The sequence below is a fragment of the Brachyistius frenatus genome, unplaced genomic scaffold (genome assembly GCF_029030835.1).
Source record: "Brachyistius frenatus isolate BFR_SWC_R1_liver_20210118 unplaced genomic scaffold, ASM2903083v1 Contig_139, whole genome shotgun sequence".
Taxonomy (NCBI): Eukaryota; Metazoa; Chordata; class Actinopteri; family Embiotocidae; genus Brachyistius; species Brachyistius frenatus.
In genome coordinates, this window is record NW_027210738.1 from 345,775 (window position 1) to 367,751 (window position 21,977).

The 21,977-nt window shown below is 41.1% G+C and overlaps 2 protein-coding genes across 2 annotated transcripts; both read left to right on the top strand.

Moving 5' to 3' along the window:
• Positions 1–6,446: 6,446 nt before the first annotated feature.
• Positions 6,447–12,318, top strand: LOC138630709 (DEP domain-containing protein 7-like). The gene is made up of 12 exons (XM_069715203.1): positions 6,447–6,513; positions 6,857–7,042; positions 7,449–7,590; positions 7,720–7,815; positions 8,365–8,591; positions 9,382–9,583; positions 9,707–9,845; positions 10,231–10,375; positions 10,519–10,661; positions 10,767–10,892; positions 11,395–11,470; positions 12,107–12,318. The coding sequence occupies exons 1-12, from the start codon at positions 6,447–6,449 to the stop codon at positions 12,316–12,318; spliced, it is 1,761 nt and encodes a 586-aa protein (XP_069571304.1).
• Positions 12,319–12,998: 680 nt separating this feature from the next.
• Positions 12,999–21,281, top strand: tcp11l1 (t-complex 11, testis-specific-like 1). The gene is made up of 10 exons (XM_069715148.1): positions 12,999–13,302; positions 14,206–14,343; positions 15,233–15,365; positions 15,981–16,101; positions 16,168–16,388; positions 16,648–16,784; positions 17,665–17,840; positions 17,952–18,133; positions 18,386–18,558; positions 18,672–21,281. The coding sequence occupies exons 2-10, from the start codon at positions 14,214–14,216 to the stop codon at positions 18,893–18,895; spliced, it is 1,497 nt and encodes a 498-aa protein (XP_069571249.1). The 5' UTR covers positions 12,999–13,302; positions 14,206–14,213; the 3' UTR covers positions 18,896–21,281.
• Positions 21,282–21,977: the final 696 nt, after the last annotated feature.

The following is a 21,977-nucleotide window of genomic DNA, read 5'->3' on the forward strand; positions in this document are numbered from 1 at the left end:
ATACTGCACAGCTTTGTTAAGTTTGGTAATCCATGTAAATAAAAAAAGAAAAAAGAAAAAGGGAAACTGTGTATCAACTTAAGGTACTAAAACCTTTTATATTTTACCAAACAATATATCAAACTGTATGATTTTACTCGTTATGTGACGGATTTCGTCATTTAGTGTGTTGTTTTAAAAAAAATCTTTTTACTGTTTTTATTGCTGTTCTGAATGGTTGCCTTTTAGTGGGCATTAAAAAGAAGAAAAAAAAAAGTATTTGTAAAAAAAAACAAAAAAAAAAAACTTTGATGGTGCATTAGGAAGAAGTTCTGACAGTTTGTCCTCAGGTTTAAGTCACAATGTTGTTTTTATTTGAGGGATGTGACATGAATTTTGAATAGTCATTATAATATATGACGTCACCCGTTGGTTTGTTGAAACCCGACGATACTACGTGCCGCCCACCGATAGCTGAAACCTGACTGCCCCACAGGCCTGTCAATCAAACAGACACGTCCCCCATAAACACTTCTTTTTAAATCTAATTTTCTAATGAATGAGGGATTATTTTTAGATGGACCTCCAGAAAATCTAATAAGAAGGAGCGACTTTAGCTAACAACACCGAGATAACTGATGGAGACATTTTATTGACTGAGAATTTTATGAGAAGTTGAATGGGAGTCTATGGAGCCTCTAGTGGCGCTCGGTGGTATTGCAGCTTTAAGGCACTTCTGCGTCGGACTCATTTTTCAGACCTGGAAGCTACGAACACTTTTATATACAGTCTGTGTTTTTTACCGGCGCCTAGTTGTAATGCGTCACTCCCGTCAGAAGGTGGCAGTAATTGACTTCAAAGCTTTTTTCGATTCAATTAATAATCGAATAGCTACATGCAAATTTCGAATAGTACTTTTTGCTCGAATTTGCCCATCCCTACTTTATTTACACGCAAAAAACAAAAAACAAACAAAAAAAAAGCTTTCATAGATCACACTAAAAAAAAACACCATACAACAACATCTCCTCCTTCATGTTTTCGGACGCTCCCTGAACCACATTCTCACCATCTTAAAACCGGTCTATCGGAGTGTATTAAAAAAAAGAAAAACAAACAAAAACAAAGCCGTTTGGTATTTGACCTGCTCAGGAATGTCCAGTACCATCACAACATCCTCTTTCGCCGCTTAACCCTCTCCACCTACAGCGCCTGAGGAGGATCCGACTGATTCGCCCGTCTGCTGTTTGTGTCCCAGTTAACATGACGATAACAATAAAAACTAAACGGCCCGACATCCCCATTTTTGCTCCTCTAACCTTTAACCACACTCCGAATGTGCTGTCAGCTTTTAAGTGCTTGCTGCGGGGTAGAAAGCTTTTTATTTTATTTCTTTATGTTGCTTCTTTACAAACAAATTTACTTTCTAGTTATTGGTTAAAGGGGCTAAATGGTTTTACCTGACCCCCATTTTCACGTAATGAGTCCAGATAGCCAGAGGGGGGCAGCAGGCTTCCTCTACAGACTTTAATACCAACTTACACAATATTTATATGAAATTAAACTGCTCTTTTAGCACATTAGTGTCTCGGTTCTCGTCAGTAAATAGTGATATAATGCAGAGGAACAAAGGAAGTAAAAAATACTGAAAACATTACACGTAACAAATGATCTCAAGATCCGGACATTCCTCATTTGAAATGTTTTCAGAGAATAAGAGAAACCTTTTTAGACTTGCTTCTTGCTCTCATGTATGATTCATTTTGTTTTACGTTGAACCTTGTAGGTCAGGTCACCATTGAAAAAGAGATTTTAACTCGACTATTTTTTTGTTTTGTTTTCCATTAGATAAAGGTTAAATAAAATAGAAATTATTCATATGCAACACAGAAAAGCTCGGTTTTTTTGGTTGAACCGGTGAAATAAAGCAACCTGGGCCATGAATGGACATTACATTGTTTTTAGGATTACAGAAGACCATAAACAAACAACACCAGGTTTTAAAATCTAGCATAGACCTGAAGAGAGCTTTTAATTTGAAATTTGAGTTTTTTAATTTGAAACTGATACAGGAAGTCGCAGCATTTTGGCCCAACCAATGGTAATTTCAGCTTTTTTTTTCTCTCTCTCTCATATGAACACTGTTAAAATGTGAATAAAAAGTTGCGTTTGACGGCCGACTTTACCCTTCGAATGTGCAGCTCCTCCACGGCCTCGAGGAGGTGCGTTTTAAATTCCAACAACCGCAGCAAGATGGTTCCTCCGCCGCCGGACGGATGCTGCTCCTGCTCCGACACAGCTTCTCCAAACTGAATAAGAAAGAAATCAATGCTTTTTAATTTAGAAAAATGATCAAATCCAAAATAAATATAGCAGTCTGGACAAAAAACTGAGGCTGTAGAGGGGAAAAAAAAGAGTTTGCCAATAAAAATAAATATATCAAGTTGTCCTTTAAAAAAAAAAAAAAAAAAAATCATTAGGATACATGCATAAAAAAAAAATACAGAGTACTCATTCGTTTTAGAAGCTTTTTTTTTTTTCAACCCGACCTTAAAACTAATAAACAAACCAGCTAAATAAATGTTATTTACTTTTATCTTGAGCTGTCCAAAAGTTGTAACTTACAGCAGTGTGTTTGGGGACCGTCCCAGAGTCTCCACTGGGATCCATGGAGTTGTTTAAAGGGCAGTCGGAGGTCCCGCCGGGCCTCTTCTGTCCGCTAATCGAGATAAAGAAATAAGCAATTTTGTTGAAAAAAAAAAAAAAAGGTTAATAGAATAGGCTGTGTCATAAGCAGTAACACTCTGCTCCCCCCTCCTCACTTACAGCCCTAATAATTACCTCCTCACCTGCAAATTTTATTGCTAAATGATTTTTTTTTTTTTTTTTTTTTTGTAGAAATAATAGGCTGCGACATTAAAGCCCTCGTAATGCTTCTCAATCAACCGCAATCTAATCTAATGGTTTTGAAATGACCATTAATGTTTTTTTTTTCTTTCTTTGTTTTTTTTTTTTACACCACTTCCACTGCAGTGGGGAAATTTAACACCTCGATAAGCCGTCGAGGTTCAAATGAAAGCCGGCCCATTGACGCTAATCGGGGTCAGAGCAATAATAACACCGGATGGACAAATTGCACTGTCAATGCTTTTTTAAATTATCTTGGGTTATTTAATTTTTTGGGGGGAGGGGGAGGTGGGTGGCTCGGGTGGATGGTCGCCTGACTGACTTGTCTCCTAACATAAGAAACTGAGTGACACACACACACACTGCAAAACACACACCTACTGAAAGAATATAACTATTTAAGTGGGAGGTCTCCACTAGCCACTGATCTCTTAATAGAACAGACCTTTTTTTTTCTCTCTCTTTCTCCCATTTAACCTGTGCTAGTATCAATCATGTTGGAGAATTAAATGATCCCTGCTAGAATTGGCTACTATCATAAAATGACACTGTGACTCCCCCCCCACCACCACCACCACCACCACCCCCGAGGCTGATGAGGAGGAGGGAGGGGTAGGAGGGTGGGGGGGGGTATGTGTGTCAAAACGATGGGGTACGATGTGCACAATGTGAATGTGTGTTATGTGTGACCGAGGGAGTAATAAACCTCAATGTTGTTTTTTATTATTATTATTATTTGCTTTTTCCCCTGAGTTTCAGTTCAGCAGGTATTAACCACCGTCTCCCCAAGTCATGAAAAGACATTAAAGTGGAGCATTTATTTATTTATTTTTTTCATATCAAGGAACATAATGTCTTGTATCTTCAGGTGACTTATGTTTTATTTTGTGTGAATGTTCTGTAACGCACAGAGAAAACAAAGTGAAACAGAAGCGATGACATTGTAAGACACGTAATAACATTTGCAGCTAATACGATATTAAACTATAATAGACCTTTTCACAGATACGTCACCGTAAAATAAACTTTCACAGCTGTAAATAACAGCAAAGATGATTTCATTCGTCCGCTTTATAGTTTCATGTTCTGGATCTTGTTGTAGACTTTTTTTTTTTTTTTTTTTCCACAGCAGACATTTTTGGTAGATGTCATAGCAGGACACACACAAAAAAAACACAAAAAAACAACACAGCTGTAATAAATAACAGCATTAAAAAAACCTGTAAGGGGCAAGACAGAAACGCACCGATCTCTGCCAAATAGCCCAAATTGGGGATTCAGTTTTTTGTCAGTTCTGCTCCAAAGCTGTGGAACAAATTAGCTGTTAGATATCAGGGAAGCTGGCTCAGTAAATACTTCTAAAAGAAAGATAAAAACATCTCTTTACTTCAGCCTTTAACTAGTTACTCTTGAAACTCTCCTGCACTTCACCTGCAGCCCCTTTAAGATGCATATTGCTTATTTTATATTTTAATTTGTGTTTAATTTTATGCATTTGATCTGTTCTTATGTATTTTATGTTTCTTATGCATTTAATCTGTTCTTGTGCATTTAATCTGTTCTTGTGCATTTAATCTGCTTTTATGCATTTAATCTGTTCTTGTGCATTTAATCTGTTCTTGTGCATTTAATCTGTTCTTGTGTATTTTATGTTTCTTATGCATTTAATCTGTTCTTGTGTATTTTATGTTTCTTATGCATTTAATCTGTTCTTGTGCATTTAATCTGTTTTTATGCATTTAATCTGTTCTTGTGCATTTAATCTGTTCTTGTGCATTTAATCTGTTCTTATGCATTTAATCTGTTCTTATGCATTTAATCTGTTCTTGTGCATTTAATCTGTTCTTATGCATTTAATCTGTTCTTATGCATTTAATCTGTTCTTGTGCATTTAATCTGTTCTTGTGCATTTAATCTGTTCTTATGCATTTAATCTGTTCTTATGCATCTCGTTTCTTTTCTATATTTTTTAAAATGTTCCTTTAAATCTGTTTTTATGTGAAACGCTGCATGTTATTTTCTTGCTTTAAAGCCCTTTGAGCTGCATTTCTTGTATGAAAAGTGCCGTACAAATAAAAGTAAAATTAAATTTGTAAAATATAAAACATTTTTCACAATCTCGGCTTCACCTTTTCGCCCTTTATCTCAGTTTTAAGGTCTTCTGAGTTCTTGGGGACATTTTTGACAGATTTTAAACCTCAGCTAAAACATTAGCATTAGCATACGTTTGTTTCAACAGAGCTAACCGCTTGTTTTTTTTTGTTTTTTTCCCACCAAAGACATAAATTGACCAGAAATATATAAAAAATTAAAAATAAAAAGACTAAAACTAACTCTGGAACACTTACCGTTGTTTTTATGAGGGTATTAGGCTGCTGGCGAAATGCTAACGCTTAGCGTGTAGCAAAAAAACCAAAAAAACAACGTCAGCTGTGACGCGTTTTAAATTTTGGAATTTAATTCATTTTAAAGAAAATTTTAAAGAAAATTTCGAATTTTCGAAGTTAACACAAAACAAACCGACAATTTAGTTGTATCCCGTTTTGTTGAGATACATCTAAAAGACTGTTGATGTCCGATAAAAGGAGGTTTTGTTGATGTATTATTGCCGGGTGATGGAATACGTCATTTCCCAGAATGCTTTGCGTTTCGGCACCATGAGTGACATGGGTTGAGCGGTATTTTAAAATCGCTCTTGAACGTGTAGCTCAGATGTGCAAATGTAAATAGATATATATACATAATACATTTATATATATTGTTATTATTATATATAAATTAGCAAGATGGCAAATGTTATACAAAGATAAATCTTGCACAAATGAAGTGATAGAAATTAGGGAAAAACATTTAAAAAAGGAGGAGTATCATTAAAACTAGTTTTATTTTTTTACCTCCAGGCCACACGGTTGAAGGTAATGTTAGTCTGTCTTAGCTTTCCGGGGGTAGTCCTGTGTTTTCTGTTCAAAATATTTGTCAATAAAAGATTTGAGAAAGAAACGCAAATAAATGACAAAAAAAAAAAAAAAAAAAAAAAAAGTTTTTATTTTGGGTTTTTTTTTTTCACATAATTTCAAGCAGTTCATTTGAGTTAAGTTTTATCTCTGTATAACATTTGATATTATTGATATACATTTGCATAAAGCGAAATTAGAGTCAATGGGTTGTTTGTCAATATAATAATATAATAATAATAATAATAATAATAGAATGTGAATCAATTAAAGTCATTTAATAGTGTTTTTAGTGTGCGTAAACGGGTCAAAGTTAACTCTCAGGTGTCTCGTCGGTGTGACTTGACGATTGGCGCCATCTAGCGGTCAAACAATGAAGCTGCACATAAACCCCGAGGCTTCCTCTGCGTGGGAGGAGGAGGTGATGGTGGTGGGAGGAGGAGGAGGAGGAGGAGGAGGTGGTGGCGGTGGTGGGGGGGGGACTGTGCTTTTCATTGATTGCTTCCTCCTGTCCTGCTCGTCGTCCGCCTGCCTGTTCACAACTCCCCAAAAAAGTGCGTCCATCACCGCTGCTTTTTGTTTTTGTTTTTAAAATCAGTCAGAAACATGGCGTCAATAAAAGAAAGAGCAGCTGCGTTGAACCTCGCGGAGAAACTGTGCGTGCGGCCTCGAGGTGAGTTAATCACACACGTTGTTGTCTATTTTTGCAGCACGCGGAGGCCTGGTCACACATTACATCATTCGGTTTTTTTTATGTTAAACTGGGCCACAATTGAATATTAAAAAAAACACCAGAATATTCCTTTAAGTTGTGGAACAGGATTTCGAAGTGGTTTGATTCAATATTAACAAACGTCCTCCTGGAAAAACAAGTTTCATTTAGATTTAGTCTTCCTCCAAAACCAGGTTTAATTTTTATTTCATTTTTGTTTTTATATCTGCACTCCCACCCTGCACGTGTCGTCTGCAAGATAGACATTTTTTGTTTTTGTCCTCATGTCTCTTTGTCCTCTCAGCTCCCGGCGTGGCCACGAAGCCGGTCCAGTCTACCTCGATGTGGAGCGGCCTCATCTCCCACCTCAGGTCTACCGTGACGGTGAGATGCAGACGAGTCCACCTCAAGTCCCACGACGACTGTTTCCTGGGCTCGGAGGCCGTGGACGTCGTGATGCAACACATTAGTCGTGACAAGGCCTTTGAAGGTGTGTGTGTTTTCACATCTGACCCCCAAACCATTCTTATCACTATTTATTTCCTGAACTTTAAAACCTTGTTCTGGATCTCTATGCTGTTCTTTTCTCTCTCTGCTCTCCCCATCACCCCGACCGGTCGAGGCAGATGGTCGCCCACCTCTGAGCCTGGTTCTGTCGGAGGTTTTTCTTCTTCTTAAAAGGGAGTTTTTACTTCGACTCTTTCTGTTAAAAGGGAGTTTTTACTTCCTTCTGTTGGAGGTTTTTATTTTTTTCCTTTTCGTTCTGAATTCTTGGGTTCATTTGCATAATGCCCGTCAAGTCCTGTTGTAAGGCCTTTTACTGTGTTAGGTGCCATTTAAATAACCCGTGTTGTGAAATAAAACTGAATTGATTTGAAAACTGTGTAAAACTGCAGGCGCCGACGTGTCGCGGGACAAAGTGGTGCGTGTGTGCCGGGCTCTGCTGCAGTGCGACGTGTTCAAGGCGGTGGGAACCAAAGTGTTCGGAAAAGACAAGAAGCAGGAAGCGTTTCAGGACAGCAAGAGCGCTCTTTACAGGCGAGACGTGCTCAAAACATACTCTGAAAAACAAAACAACAACAAAAAACCCCAAAAAAAATCCATTTTCTTTTCATGCCAAAATGTCTATGTGTTGCCACGGTAACCGTACAATTGCCCCTTCTACAGGTTCGCAGGTGAGCGTACTCCTTCGGTCGATGAGCTGGAAAGCGGTGTGCTTGCGAATGGGATCCAAAAGCTCTTCCGCAGTGCTCCCAGAGACAGGTATCCTCTCTTAATCAGTGCACTGTTTTAAAATCACCACCGCTAACGACAGCCTTGACATTTGAGGCGGTTCACGCCTGGTATTAACGTTTGTCTGGGGACATCTGATCTCGAGCTGCTCGGACCACGTCTGGGACGCGTCTACGGCCAAGTTGAGGCACCTCCTCCTGAACCGACATTGTCTGAAAAAGCAATAGAAAACTACCCCGCCTGAGTCTGCAGATTGAAGCTGAACTGTACAGGAAGTAGAAAACATTTGCAGGCGAACTGAACCGGTGGCTACAAAACGGCTGTTTTAGTGAATGAAGACGCAGGCTGGAATAATTAAATAATTTGAGCTTTAACCGACGCGATCGGGTCGAGTCTGACGGTTCAGGTTGTAAATTACAAATTTGAAATACGTTGTAAACTGACGGGGTCGTTCAAATGAGGCTGGAGTGAGCGAAGATGTCTCGTTTTGTTGCTTCGACGCCTCCCCTCGTGTTCATGTGTTCATTTACCTTTCGTGTGATATTTTTCGTGTGTCCTGACTCGTAATATTGTCGACAGAAATGTACGTCATCAGTACGACCGCCCGGCCGTCTGTATTTTACATTTCAGGCAGGAAGAGCAGGCTGGTTCACACGCCGAGATGTTCTCTCCTTTTAAATTCACCGAGACGCCCGTTAAGGCCGCACAGCTGGAGACCCGTGTTGCTCCGAGCCTGTCGCTGGATCCTCCGGTGGACGCTCTGAGTCCCAGCAGAGCGCAGACCGACTCCGGTTTACCACAATCATGTAAGTAATGAGATGTGTTAAATTGGTGCTGCTATTCTCACATTGAAGCACATATGTAAGTTTTTTTTTGTGGGGATGAAGAGGAGGGTTTTTTTTGTTGTTGTGTTTTTTTTTAAAGATTTATACACATGAATGGAGTGACAGGGGATGGATACTATCCCAGCATGCATTGGGCAGTGTAGCGTGTGTGTGCAGTTCATGAACTTGTAAAGAATTCCTCACGGCGTTCCTGAGATATCGTGTTCATAGCGGGAAACAGATGTGACCTTGACTTTTCACCTTTTGAAAACTTGTTAGTTCATTCACTTCGTCAAATTAATTTTTTTTTGACAAATGTGAAGAAATTCCCTCCCGGCTTTCCTGAAATATCCCATTCGTGAAGGTTAAGCCAATGTGATTGGACAGTGACTTTGACCTTTGCCCCCCAAAATCGAATCGGTTCATGCTTGGTATCAGGTAAATATTTTTGCCAAATTGGAAGAAATTCCCTCAAAGCTTTCTTGAGCTATTACGTTCACAAGAAGGGGACACACTGATGTGATGGACACGAGATCACGGTGACCTTGAACTTTGAACTTTGACCACTAAATCAGTTCATCCTTACGGCCAAGTGAACGATTGTTTCACGTTTGACTAATTTTCATCCGGGTGATAATAACGGGACAGACAACCCGAGAACGGATCGGCGGAGCGAAGGCCATGCTAACTGAAAATCATCTAAATGCATAAACATTTTTATTTTTTTATTTAGTATATTATTATAACTTCACTGTCCGGCTCATCTCCACAGTGGTAGATGAGGTGTGGCAGGAGCAGACCCTCCTCAGGCTGTTGAACCTGGTGGAGCTCCCCCTGCTGGAGGGAGTGCTTCAGTGCAGCGAGCCTCCGTCCTGCCTGTCTCCGTCCAGCTCGCTGGCCCACAGTAACCCAGACCTGATCTACAGCAGCAACCACCTGGACAGACAGATCCTCAAGGCCTTCAGGGACTCTCAGTACGTTTGTGACTTTTCTTTGACCATTTTCAAGCAAGAAAGGAGAAATAAGCGCATTTCCATGAAATATCTGACAGATCGACTTCCCAAAATGAAAAATGTTTTCCTTGCGTTTCTTCTCAGGGAAGACGAGTGGCTCTGTGCGGCTCTGGACTGTTTGGACTTCCTCCCCGACCAGCCGGTCGTGGAGCTGAGCAGGGCGCTGCCTCACTGTTTCCCTCAGGACAAGCCGGGCTGCGACCAAGAAGCGGCTGCGAGCGGCGTCCGAGACGGAGGCAAGTTTAATGGACGAGTGCCGGGGATCGGGCGGGGTAAGATCTGGTATCGGACACAATTCCAGTGCCGCTAACGGATTGAATGCATTACGTAATAAGGTTTTTCTACTCGGCTCTAAATAAGCCAACGTCAAAGGAAAAAACAAAAAACACCTGGTGTCTCCTGACCTGACGCGCCTTCTTCGGTCTTGAAGCTGTAAACGTCACTCAGAAACACCTCGCCCGGCTGTTGGCCGTTTCCAGAGTTCGACACAAAATCTCCTTCTGCTCAAATCGATGGCGAAATCGCACGTGTCGGTGGTCGGAAACGTGTAACTCGTTGTCGATTTTAAAAAGTTGTAACTTGTTGTGACAGCCCACGGCGGCGACGAGCAGACTCGTCTCTCCCGGGGCGGCTCGGCCTGCTGCCAGCTGCTGCTGTACGGGACTCTGGTCAGACACTACAGCAACACGAACAGGCCTCCGCTGCTGCCTCAGCACATGACCGACATCTACGCGGCCATCACCGACCTGCTGGGTGAGAACGGGCTCCAACTTTTCTCCCTTTTCATTTTCCGTCCGATTGTCGGAAGAGTTTGCAACCGAGCTCGTTCGTCCTCTGAAGTTAACCGCCAACTTAAATTTCAACAGCCTCAATGTCTGCCAATATGTCCTTTCCAGTGACCGCCAAGTTGGGCAAAGCTCTGGAGGCTCTGCAGCTGTGTCTGAAGCTGCTGCCTGTCGGCCGCAGAGACGAGCTGCGAGCGCTGCTGGCGTTCATGTGTCTGGCGGCCGATCCGCAAGCCATAAAAGTGGAGCGGGAGGTGAGAGAGAGAGAGAGAGAGCCGGTGGCTGAATCTCATCCTTTTATCTTTTTTTTATCTTTTTTTTTTTTTTGACCTGAAAGATGTGCTGTGTTGCGTCTGCAGATGGAGAACCGTCTGGCGGTGAAGAGGTCGTTCTCCCGGGCCGTCCTCCACAGCAAGGATTTCCCCAAGGAGAAGGAGGATCTTATGCTCGTCTTCATGCTCAGCAACATAAAAGAAATCTTTAAGGTGATGAAAGTGCTGCCACTTCTTTTTGGCCTTTCACCCATCAAATACATCGCGGGTTACTTTTAAAGGGACAGCACAGCCAGTTAGTTTAACTTCCACACGAGACACAGTTAGTGAACACAAGAAAAAGTCAAATTTCAAAAGAGCAAAGTCTGAAATTTTCCAAGTTTTAGACCCAAGTAACAGAACAAGATCTAATAACACTGGGTCCTACATTTCCCATAATGCATCACATATCATCGTTCTGCTTCAATGCCGGCAGCATCCGTGGTCATTATGTTTTTTGGGGGTAATCTGTCCGTCGGTTTTCATTTTCGTGAATATGTTCTCTCGGGAAATTTCCAATTCGGCACAAACGTTCTCTTTGGACTCGACGATGAACCGATTTGATTTTGATAGTCCAGGGTCAAAGGTCGGACATCACATGCTGTCAAAGGCGTTTGTAGAAGGGGTATAAACCATTTTTTGCGCCACCCAAGAGATTTCCTTCTCTCCGCTGCAGATCCCGGGAGCTCTGCACAAAGGAGTGAGCGACAAGCTGGCCGGCGTCGCTCGCGGGAAACAGCCCGACGTGACAGGTGAGTGCCTTCTTCGGTCTCGAAGCTCCGCCCCCCTCTGGAAACGTCACTCAGAAACACCTCGCCCGGCTGCTGACCGTTTCCAGAGTTTGACACAAAATCTCCTTCTGTTCAAATCGATGGTGAAATGATGACGAGCGCAGCAGCAGGAAAATAGAAACCAAACATAATTTTTTCTTTTTAAATGCTAGAAACTACCGTCTTACTGGGTTGTAGCTCTGAGATGGATAAAGATGTGTGTTTAAAAGAGAAACTTTCACTCATTGTTTTTGTTCGCTGAGAAACAAAGTGAGCTCATGACTGTTTAATGTAAGGGAGTCATTAGCATCTTAAAAAAAACCCAGCTATTTCCCCTCAGATGTTTGATGGAGACCAAAATCAGAGGTAAAAAGGAAAGTAAACTTTGGCTACAACTCAAAACAAATGCAAAAAAAAAAAAAAGTAACTTAAAAGTACACATTGTGTAAATAGTATAAAAAAAACTTAATTTCAGCTGGTTTGGGTGGAGCTCAGCTATGTGAATAAATATCACTGAACACGAGTGGCTCTTCATTTTGTCAAAGTAGCTCTCGGAGGAAAACAAAACAACAAAACGTGACATTTTAGCGTTGTGTTTTTTTCTCTTGTGTCCTTCAGGCTCTACGTTCTGCCAGCAGGTCCCCAGCGGGACTTATGCTGACTCATCAAAGACCACCACCAAACAGGAGCTGTGGAGCCTCCTAAACAGCATCCACCTGGACGCCAAGACCCCGGCCAAGGAGAGGAAGCGCCTCCTCAGACAGTTTCACCAAGCCCACCCGGAGATATTTAACCAGTACTTTGGCGACTCGGCCATCAGCGTGCTATAGATGCATGAAGCTTTGATAACTGCTAACTGTAGAGCTGCTATTTGCCTTTTTTTTTTTTTTTTTTTACTGATTTATTTTCTGGGTAAATATTTGGTTTGTTGGACACTAACTGGAAAGACATATCTGTGAATGATATGTCAATTTATGTGGGTATTGTAAATATATGAAAAACAAAACAACCTTTTTGTGCATGTATGTGGGTATTTGCTTTATTATTCAACAAACTTGAAATAAACATATAATACACTGTGTTTTCTCTGTTGAATAGTTTATTTTGTCTTAATTTAGGAGTATTTATGTAAATTAAGTGAAAAATGTACAAAAGTCTCTGGTACCAGTTTATTAAATATGAATATTTTATAGTTTTTCTGACATTTTATACACTTCTATACTTACACAATTAATTATTCAAGAAATGAACTATATTGATAGTGAAAATAATTGTTACCATTGTTACCGTTGCCATGAAAAAAATAAATTAAAAAAAGGCTTTTGGACAGGTTTTCTAGTTTTTTAATTTACCCCCAACATTTTTTTATTTAATTCAATTCAATTTGACCACATTATAAACAAAAAAAAAACCGTTTTCAAAACGTCCGATTCTTAAAAAAACGGATTAATTACGCCACAACCGGCGCGTGCGTGCGGCGAGAGGCTCGACCGTTTGACGTCACTTTGTTTTAGCCCCGCCCAATACAGGAAGTGCCGCTCGGTTCGTTTTAGTTAGCGGACTGTTTGCGTCAAGGAGCTCGACTCAGCGAGGATGAAACGAAGCGTTTCTGTCGTAGAAACCGGCGTCCGACTGCAGGGGAAGTTGTAAATACGTCGCTAACGGCGGTAACTCCGTTATATCTCGCGTTACGAAGGAATAGCTGTGTCATACAGCTTTGTTGTTGTTGTTGTTGTTGTTGTTGTTGTTGGCGTTCATTTGTGAGCTCCGCAGCTGAGCCGCCTCTCTCCCCGGAGGGAGCAGCCGACGACCAGGTTAGTAACGTTACCCGTCGATGAGGCTTGTGTTGTTTTGTTTGTTTACTTCTGCACCTCAGTGTCGGCACCGCACCGCCATACTGACTCCCTCCTCCTCCTCCTCCTCCTCCTCCTCCTCTGGGAGTTTGGGTGATGTCATCATTTGAGCATCACCCCCAAAAAAACATGGAAAACTCCTTTTTTTTTTTTTTTTTCTACTTCAACACGAAATCCAATCACAATACAGTCTCTAACTCATGTTTTTTTTTTAAATTTATTTTTAAAATAATTATTTTATTTTTAGTTACATAATCATTGTATTGCAGTCATTGACAGATTTAAAAAAAAAAAAATCACTGCTGGTCACAAGTTCAAATTCAATTCAATTGAATTTTTATTTATATAGCGACTAGATTAGATGAGATAGATTTGACTTTATTAATCCCACAGTGGGGAAATTCAGTCGTCACAGCAGCAGAGTAAACCAAAAAGAGCAAAAGATTTACAAATACATTTAAGAAATAAGATGGATAAGAAATAATTATTTTAGAATAAATACACACACAGACTATGTACACACAAAAAACAAACAAACAAATAAAATAAAATAAAAATCAATAAATAAATACGGTTTGGGATGAATGGAAGAAATCACAACACAGGATATTTCATGGCATTTTAACACATTAAAGTATTTTACAGCAGAACTTTACAGCATTTATACAGAGAAATTCAACATAAGCTAGGAGGGAAAAAACTCCTCTTTAAGGGAGAAAAACCTCCAACAGAGGGAAGAAAAAACGACTCGACTACAAGAACAGAAGCTACAACAGACAATAAGCAAAAAAAAAAAAACTGTGGGAGAGAAAAAGCATGACGTTAATGAGACGTGACGGTGAGATATGAGGTTTATCTCCGCAGACTCCAGCATGCCGAAGGAGGCGGAGCACCCGGAGGGCGGAGGGGAGAAGGAGTCGAAGGAGGGCGCTTCGGAGGAGTCGGTGAGGAAGAGGGTCCGGGCGAATACTCCGAGCCCTCGCAGAGGGAACACGCCACAAGGTGAGAGGGACAGACATCATTATAGCAAATAAAAATAATACAAAATAAAAAGATTTATGGATTCCTGCTGCATGAGGTTTTATCAGACCTCCTAAATATAGATAGATAGATAGATAGATAGATAGATAGATAGATAGATAGATAGATAGATAGATAGATAGATAGATAGATAGATAGATAGATAGATATAGATAGATAGATAGATAGATAGATAGATAGATAGATAGATAGATAGATAGATAGATAGATAGATAGATAGATAGATAGATAGATAGATAGATAGATAGATAGATAGATAGATAGATAGATAGATAATAGATAGATAGATAGATAGATAGATAGATAGATAGATAGATAGATAAGACTATTAATCCCACAATGGGGAAATGTAGTCGTCACAGCAGCATAGAAACACAGTTCGGGGAAAAACAAGGTGCACACAACAAGGAAAAAATTACAAATACGTAGACAATTAAATAGCTAAAAATTATTTTTAGAAAAAGTAAGACCAATGAATAAGTACACACACATGTCTGCCTTATCGCTGCCCCTGTTCTGTCTTCAGAATAAGATGCTTGCCTGGATATTTGATATTTAACCCGTTGAACTGGTCAAGAAATCTGAAATATTTCTTGACCAGAAAAATCTGGAAAATCTGGAATATCCAGAAAACTGCTTTTTTTTTTTTTTGTCACAGAAAAATGCTATATTCACTATATACACAAGAAACTCCTCCTTAAAAGCCAGAAACCAAACAAGAAATACTCTTTTAAGTTGTCATACCGTGTCATTTCTATCCAGTACCAAAGACTAGAAACCTGTTGTAATTTTATATCATTCATGTCTGTCATTTTTTTGACTAAATACATGTAGTATATTCCTCCCACAGCCAGCCCGCCCCGGTTGGTCTCTGCGGAGGAGCTCATGGAGACGGCCAAAGGAGTCACCAACATGGCTTTGGCTCATGAGATAGTGGTGAACCAGGCTTTTCAGGTCAAACCCACGGAGCTCCCCGAAGGAAGGTGAGGATGCGATGCCGTAAAACGTGTCCTGCCAGTCTTTTGAGGTCTTTTCTTGCCGCAGAAGTACGAGTCTGTGTTTTGTCAGAAAGCGCAGTCCAGTGTGACGTGATGTCACGGGCCGTTACGAAGCCTCGAGTTCTGAATTCGGCCGGCGCCATCTTTGCTAGTTCGGAGCGTTTCGGAGAAGGACGTGACCGTATTTGGGCGAGCTGGGGTGGAGGGGGACTTGAAACCCGACGATACTCCGTCCGCGCCCACCGATAGCTGTAACCTGACCTCACCACAGGCCTGTCAATCAAACAGACACGCCCAAAAAACCATCTTTATTAAGCTTATTTTTCTAATGAATGAGGGATTATTTTCAGATGGACCTCCAGAAAACTGACAAGAAGCAACTTTAGAGAACAACACCGAGATAACTGCTGGAGAAATGTTATTGACTGAGAATTTTACGAGAGAAGTTGAATGGGAGTTTATGGAGCCGGAGGCTTTTTCCAGAGCCACCCCCTAGTGGCACTCAGTGGTATTGCAGCTTAAGACACTCATTCTTTCAGACCAGAAAATCTACGTCCACTTTCATATACAGTCTGCGTTTTTGATGTTGTGCCGCCACAGTTTGGAGCGCCGGGTGAAGGAGATCATGCACAAAGCATTCTGGGATTGCTTGGAAGCTCAGCTGAAGGAGGAGCCGCCATCGTACCTACACGCCATCAAACTTCTGGCTGAGATCAAAGAGGTGAGGTGTTTTTTTTTTTTTTTTTCTTCCTGTATTTCAGTCATTATAAATATCCGTCTCTTGCAGTCGCTGCTGTCCCTGCTGCTGCCGGGCCACGGCCGTCTGCGCTCGCGCATCGACGAGGTCCTGGACCTGCCTCTGATCCGGCAGCAGGCGGAAAACGGCGCCCTCGACATCGGCCGGCTGTCCCAGTTCGTGGTCGGGTTGATGGGCTCGCTGTGCGCCCCCTGCAGGGACGAGGACATCGACAAGCTGAAGGAGTTCAGCGACCTCGTGCCTCTGCTCAAGTAAACCGACGAGGCCGTTAATGCGCTCTTGTGTGTTTTGCCTCGGTTTTATTTTTTACATCGTGTGATTTCGTTTCCCGTCAATCGCGGTGCAGCAAGCTGCGGAGTGATCGGATTAATGGCTGAGTCAGCAGCTTCCGTATCCTAATGGAGACTCGCTGAGAGACCATTTAAAGATTCATTTCAGCTCAGTACGTTTTATGATAATTATTTATATTGTCTCCCCGTTTGTCTGACTTCTGCTGTTATTCCTTTGAAGGTCCATATTCTCCGTGCTGGACCTGATGAAGATGGACATGGCTAACTTCGCCGTGAGCAGCATCAGGCCTCATCTCATGCAGCAGTCTGTCGAGTTCGAGAGGAACAAGTTCCAGGGCTTTCTGGACAAACAACCGAGTAATGAATCTCTCCTGTTACATACACATTCATGCTAAATTTTGTATGTATTAAACTGACACATTAGAGCAGCAGCGATCAGCCGAGCGATCGGTCAGCTGATCGACGGAAAATGTGGCGTTTTTGAGTCTTTTTATTATTTAATAGAAAATGAATATTATAATATTGTTGATTCCAGCTTCTTAAATTCAAACATTTTCTTGCTCTTTTCGCCCTCTGTGATAATAACAAGTCAGTAGCAGGTTAAAGTCTGTAATACACCTGTCAGTCCACTAGAGGTCGTGTCAGTGTAACGTTACAACACGCGTGTACAACCAGGGACAAAGTAAAGAAGGTCATGTGATGAAGGCCATTAGAAGTAGTACCGAAGTGCTAAAATCTGAGTTAGTGAGGATAATAATAATAATATGACGATCATGATGATGAATCAAACCTAAGACTTTCACTCAGGATTACAGTCTGTGATAAAGCTGTGTTGTTGTTGTTGTTGTTGTTGTTTTTTTTTAAATGTATTCCCATTTTTATTTGTAACAAAGCTGGTACATATCCAAAACAAGACATTTTTAAGCTGCATCTTCAAGCTCTGGGGAAACAACAAGCAACATTTATCATTATTTTCTGACATTTCAAAGACCAAAATAACCCGAATTCAATATTTGAAAAAACAGAACAAAGTCTCCTTTTGTTTTTGTTTTTATTATTGAAATTCAAGTGAAGTTCGGTGACAGTAAAAATGTTTACACACAAGTAAAGACATCCATAAAATACCCTTTTTATTACTTTTCTTTACTCTTTTTGTCTAATTAAGCACCATTTAATGTCAGATAGATGATCTGATGTCGTGACCGTCCGGTATAAAACGCTTCCTCTCTCCCTGTAGATGCTTTAGACTACACTGAGAAATGGCTGGAGGACACGGTGAAAAGCCTGAGGGAAGCGGAGGTGGCCGGCGCCACGTCGGACCCGTCCTCATTCTCCCTCCTCCCCCTCGACGTCCACAACCACGCCTTTCTCCGCCTGCTGAGGTGGGACCACGCCTCCGACCCCTACCCCGAGGTAAACTCTCTCCTCGTCGTCATCGTCCTCGTCGTCGTGCTCTCGATCTTCATCCCTAAAACTCCCTCCTCTCTCCTCCGCCTCCTCCTCCTCTTCTCTCCTCCACCAAAGACCGTGCTGATGGATCAGGTCCGCTTCCAGGAGATGCAGCAGGAGGTGGAGCGGCTGGTGCTGCTGTCCGCCGTGCTGCTCATCGTCTACACCACCACGGGGGAGGCCATCTCGGGCCTGCCGGGGCTGATGGAGACCCTGAAGAACACCGTCGGCGCCATGCTGGTGGACATGCACGCGCCGTAAGTACTAATATTTCTGGAATATTACTGGAAATGTAAATATGTCAGTGTTGTCGTTCTGCTGCTTCCGAGTAGCTAAGATCACTGAAGCAGCTTTAATGTCTTAACGCCCCTTTACATCTTACTCGAGGAGGTTACTGTGCTCTGCAGGAAAGCAAGAATATTTCCCCAAAATCTATAACTTTTCTTTTTTAAATTGTTTTACTTCAAGCACCACTTTTGCTACAAATGTTTTATTTCCTGTCCCCAAAGAACTTTTGACACGGAGGAGGCGTTAGCGACCATCGGGGAGAAGCTGTGCGTCGAGCTGAGTCAGTGTCTGAGCCGACACGGCTACTCTCCGTTCTCGGCCGGGCGAAGCGACGTCCTGAAGGGTCAAATCTCCGCCGCCGTCCAAGCGGACAACACCGTCCGCAGGCTGATGGGTAAAAAGAACGGTGATCCGTTAAAAGTTTGAAAAAAAACACTATTTTGTTTTTTGTCGGTGATAGAAAAACTCCCCCTCCTCCTCCTCCTCCTCCTCTTTTCCTCCTCTCAGAGTCCCGGGTTCAGAGCTACCTCCTGGCCACCCTGGAGTCCCGCCAACATCAGACCACACCTCCTCTCCCCGGCGGTCTGGTGCCGGTCGGTAAGGAGCTGAAGGAGCTCGCCGACCGCTTCGGCCGCCTCGTCAACTTCAACAAGCTGGTCTTCTCCCCGTTCTACCAGAAGATCCTCCAGAACCTGCTGACGTCGGAGGGGAGTCCGCCCACGGAGACGTAAACACGGCGGGAGGGAGTGACGTGGAGAAAAACATGGTCTGTAGTTTTCCGCCACCGCCCCACACCTCACTAGTAACAGTTAAGAGAAAAGGAAGTCATCTGTGAGTAAAGAGAGTTCGTCTTCATCTAAAAAAAAAAAACAACAACAACAGGAAACCATCTCAGCTGCGTTCACTCAGTGTTATATTTTTCTGGCTGTTTTGATTTAAAAACCTCATAATTGTGACCTTTTACAGCCGTCTCGCATAAACTCAGTATTAGCAGCAAGGCTCGGGGGAATTAATTCACAAGGGTTTGATACACGAGCCAATACCTGTGTTTTTAATAACAAAACAGTACTTATTATTATTATTACCAGAATTCGTAGAGTGTAAACTACCACAAAAACTGACCCCATCATAAAAAAAAAAATAAAAAAAAAATGTTTGAAATTTTAAAACGAAATTAACAAGACAAAAGTACCAGAGCCTTTAGTCATCAAGTGTCTCTGAGTGATGTTTATTATTTGATTTGGCTGTTTAATCTGTGTTTTTAATGCAGGGAAACGGCCCCCTACTCTATATCTGAGACGTCCCGAACCTAATAAAGAGTTAAAAGATGTGTTCATTTCCAATTCATATTTAAGAGTGTGACAAGAATAAAAAGTGGAAAAAAATGGGTAATTGCATTTAACCTAGTTATTTAATCCGAATCTGATTTATTCGACAGGTATGTTCACACATGCTGGGAATTTTGACTTGTACAAAAACACACATAAATAGACATATATACAGCGAAAGAAAAATACATATATACATACCTAAACAATGGTGCAATTCCACCTCGTGCAAATGGTGCTGGTGCAGTTGAATATAGTGCAAAATGGTCCAGTGTTATTGAAAAAGGGTTTGACATTGTTATCAGGGCTCTGGAGTCGTGGGGGTGTCACGATACAGCGGTATTGACGATAACCGTGCAAATTTAAAGAAAAAAAAAATTGATATCACAGTAATAATACGTGTATTATAATATTCTACGTCAGTAACTAACTGGTTCACGCTGCAACAAAGTTGTTGGCTCGACGACGGCAATTTTATCAGCCAAAAAAAAGAGACAAAAAACATAGGAAGCAAATATAAATGTGATTTTTCTATAGATATCGCGATAATGTCGCTGTCGTGAATTTTTTTTGCCAAGATAATCGTGTCGTGAAAATCTGAATGTCTGACAGCCCCCCTTGCTCTGGAGCTCTGCTAATTCTTGACTTATTTAAATCTGATAAAAAAAAAAAATTAAAAAAAAAGATGCTTTCACTGAATAAAGTAGAAATCTAGAAACTAGACGACAAATGACTGCATGCCATCTTCTATGTATGAATTAAAGGGGCAGTGCAGCGGATACAAACACTTTAAACGCCCTCGTTTTTGCATCTACTAGTTTCTATATTTCTGTATTGGTACGTTTTCAGAGGCACCAGTAGGTACTGATAAATTTGAACTTTTTAGGCAGGACCGGGCTAGCTGTTTTACCCGTTTCCACTCTTTATGCTAAGCTACACTAATTGGTTCCTGGCTGTAAGCTTCGTCGTTGGTGTCGAGCGGGCGGTCTCCAACCAGTCGCTCCGGTTAAATACCCGAGTATGAATTTGTTATTGCATACATAAAAAAGAAGCTGATTCTGCTGGTTTTGGGTGGAGCTCAGCTATGTGGATGAAATGCTACGGTGTGCCCCGAGAGCTACACGAGTAGCTCACGGACACTTTCATTTTGTTCAAGTAGCTCTCAAAGGTGGGGGGAAGGAGAGAAAAAAAAAAAAAAAGGGTTGGAGAAAAAACGTATTTCCCAAAATATGTTAAAGCATTTAAAACACAATAAGCCACAGCTTCATATGGGCTAGCCTTTTAAACTGGATGTTGAAAGCCTCCTTGAAGATGTGAAATATCCATACTGGCTTATAGGGAATTAAAAGTTCTTGTTAGTGAAGGTTTAACTGTTTTAAAAAAAATGAACAAAAGGGTGTGTGGCGTTTTTGTACCGACAGTGTGCATAAAATGAAAGTAATGTGATAAAACTGTCCTGGGAGGGAAGCCATGTTATGGACCAACTTGAGCTGTTGCTTTTCTTTTTTTTTTTTTTTTGTGTTAAACTGTTACATTAAATTATTTTCCACTTATTGATATTGTGTTTTTAAGATGTTTAGGATATTTAATTCTGACGAGCACTTTTGCGTTGCGTTTCTTTGGGTCGGACATTTTTCAAACTTGTAACATTCATGCCTCCCGTTTCCTAAAAAAATACCTGTAACACATTGACTGATTACATTCGACTGCACTGATATTTGTCTTTGAATGTTTCATTGAAATCTGCCAATAAAAAAGCATCGTTTGTCCCACACGGTGAAGAAAATTATTATTATTATTTTTTTAATCCTTCCGTATCTTCCAGCAGGTTTTGTCCCGAGACCAATAAGGTAATTTCGTGGTGACCTAATTGTCCGTGTGACGCTTGCTTTTCTATTTTGAGCATCACAAGGAAACAGATTAAAGGATGTATCGTTGTTTCCACGTAGTTGCTGGCATGTAATACGCATGCTGGACGGCAGGGGGAGCCAGAACAAATTTAAAGGCTGCTATAACAATGACTGGAACTAATAATACAGAAGAATATTAAATAATGACATGGCCAACACGTGATTTGCATAAGCTCGAACATGTCTGCGAAGAAAAAAAAAGCTATAAAGACAAGTGCAACAACATGATGGGACAAGCAGAGAAAACAAAAGTAGATGAGCAGGCAAGTTTAAAAGGTTTTGAGCTGACTGGCGCCTGTTTAAAAAAATTTTTTTTTTTTTTTTTTTTTTTTACTAAAGATCACCCGAGTTTGGTGTGTTGTAATCCTGACGCGTTGTCCTGTCCCGACTTGTTTCCTTAAGTATATGTTTGATTTAATTACGTTTTTATCCCACATTATAAAACACAAGTAGGTTTTTAGTCGCTGAGCTCCGGCTTTGGTTTCCTTAATGATTGTGGCAGGAAAAGTGAGAAAACCAAGTATATGAGCTATATACTCATATACTTTCTCCTGTGTGTATATGTTAATAGAGTT

What these genes read in the sequence shown, in the direction of transcription:
- LOC138630709 (XM_069715203.1), top strand. Translation starts at nt 6,447, where the DNA reads ATGGCGTCAATAAAAGAAAGAGCAGCTGCGTTGAACCTCGCGGAGAAA. An exon ending in GGCCATCACCGACCTGCTGG is followed by an intron (nt 10,376 to 10,518) that starts GTGAGAACGGGC and finishes TGTCCTTTCCAG; the next exon opens with TGACCGCCAAGTTGGGCAAA. An exon ending in CCATAAAAGTGGAGCGGGAG is followed by an intron (nt 10,662 to 10,766) that starts GTGAGAGAGAGA and finishes TTGCGTCTGCAG; the next exon opens with ATGGAGAACCGTCTGGCGGT.
- tcp11l1 (XM_069715148.1), top strand. Translation starts at nt 14,214, where the DNA reads ATGCCGAAGGAGGCGGAGCACCCGGAGGGCGGAGGGGAGAAGGAGTCG. An exon ending in ACGGAGCTCCCCGAAGGAAG is followed by an intron (nt 15,366 to 15,980) that starts GTGAGGATGCGA and finishes GTGCCGCCACAG; the next exon opens with TTTGGAGCGCCGGGTGAAGG. An exon ending in CCTCCGACCCCTACCCCGAG is followed by an intron (nt 17,841 to 17,951) that starts GTAAACTCTCTC and finishes CCTCCACCAAAG; the next exon opens with ACCGTGCTGATGGATCAGGT.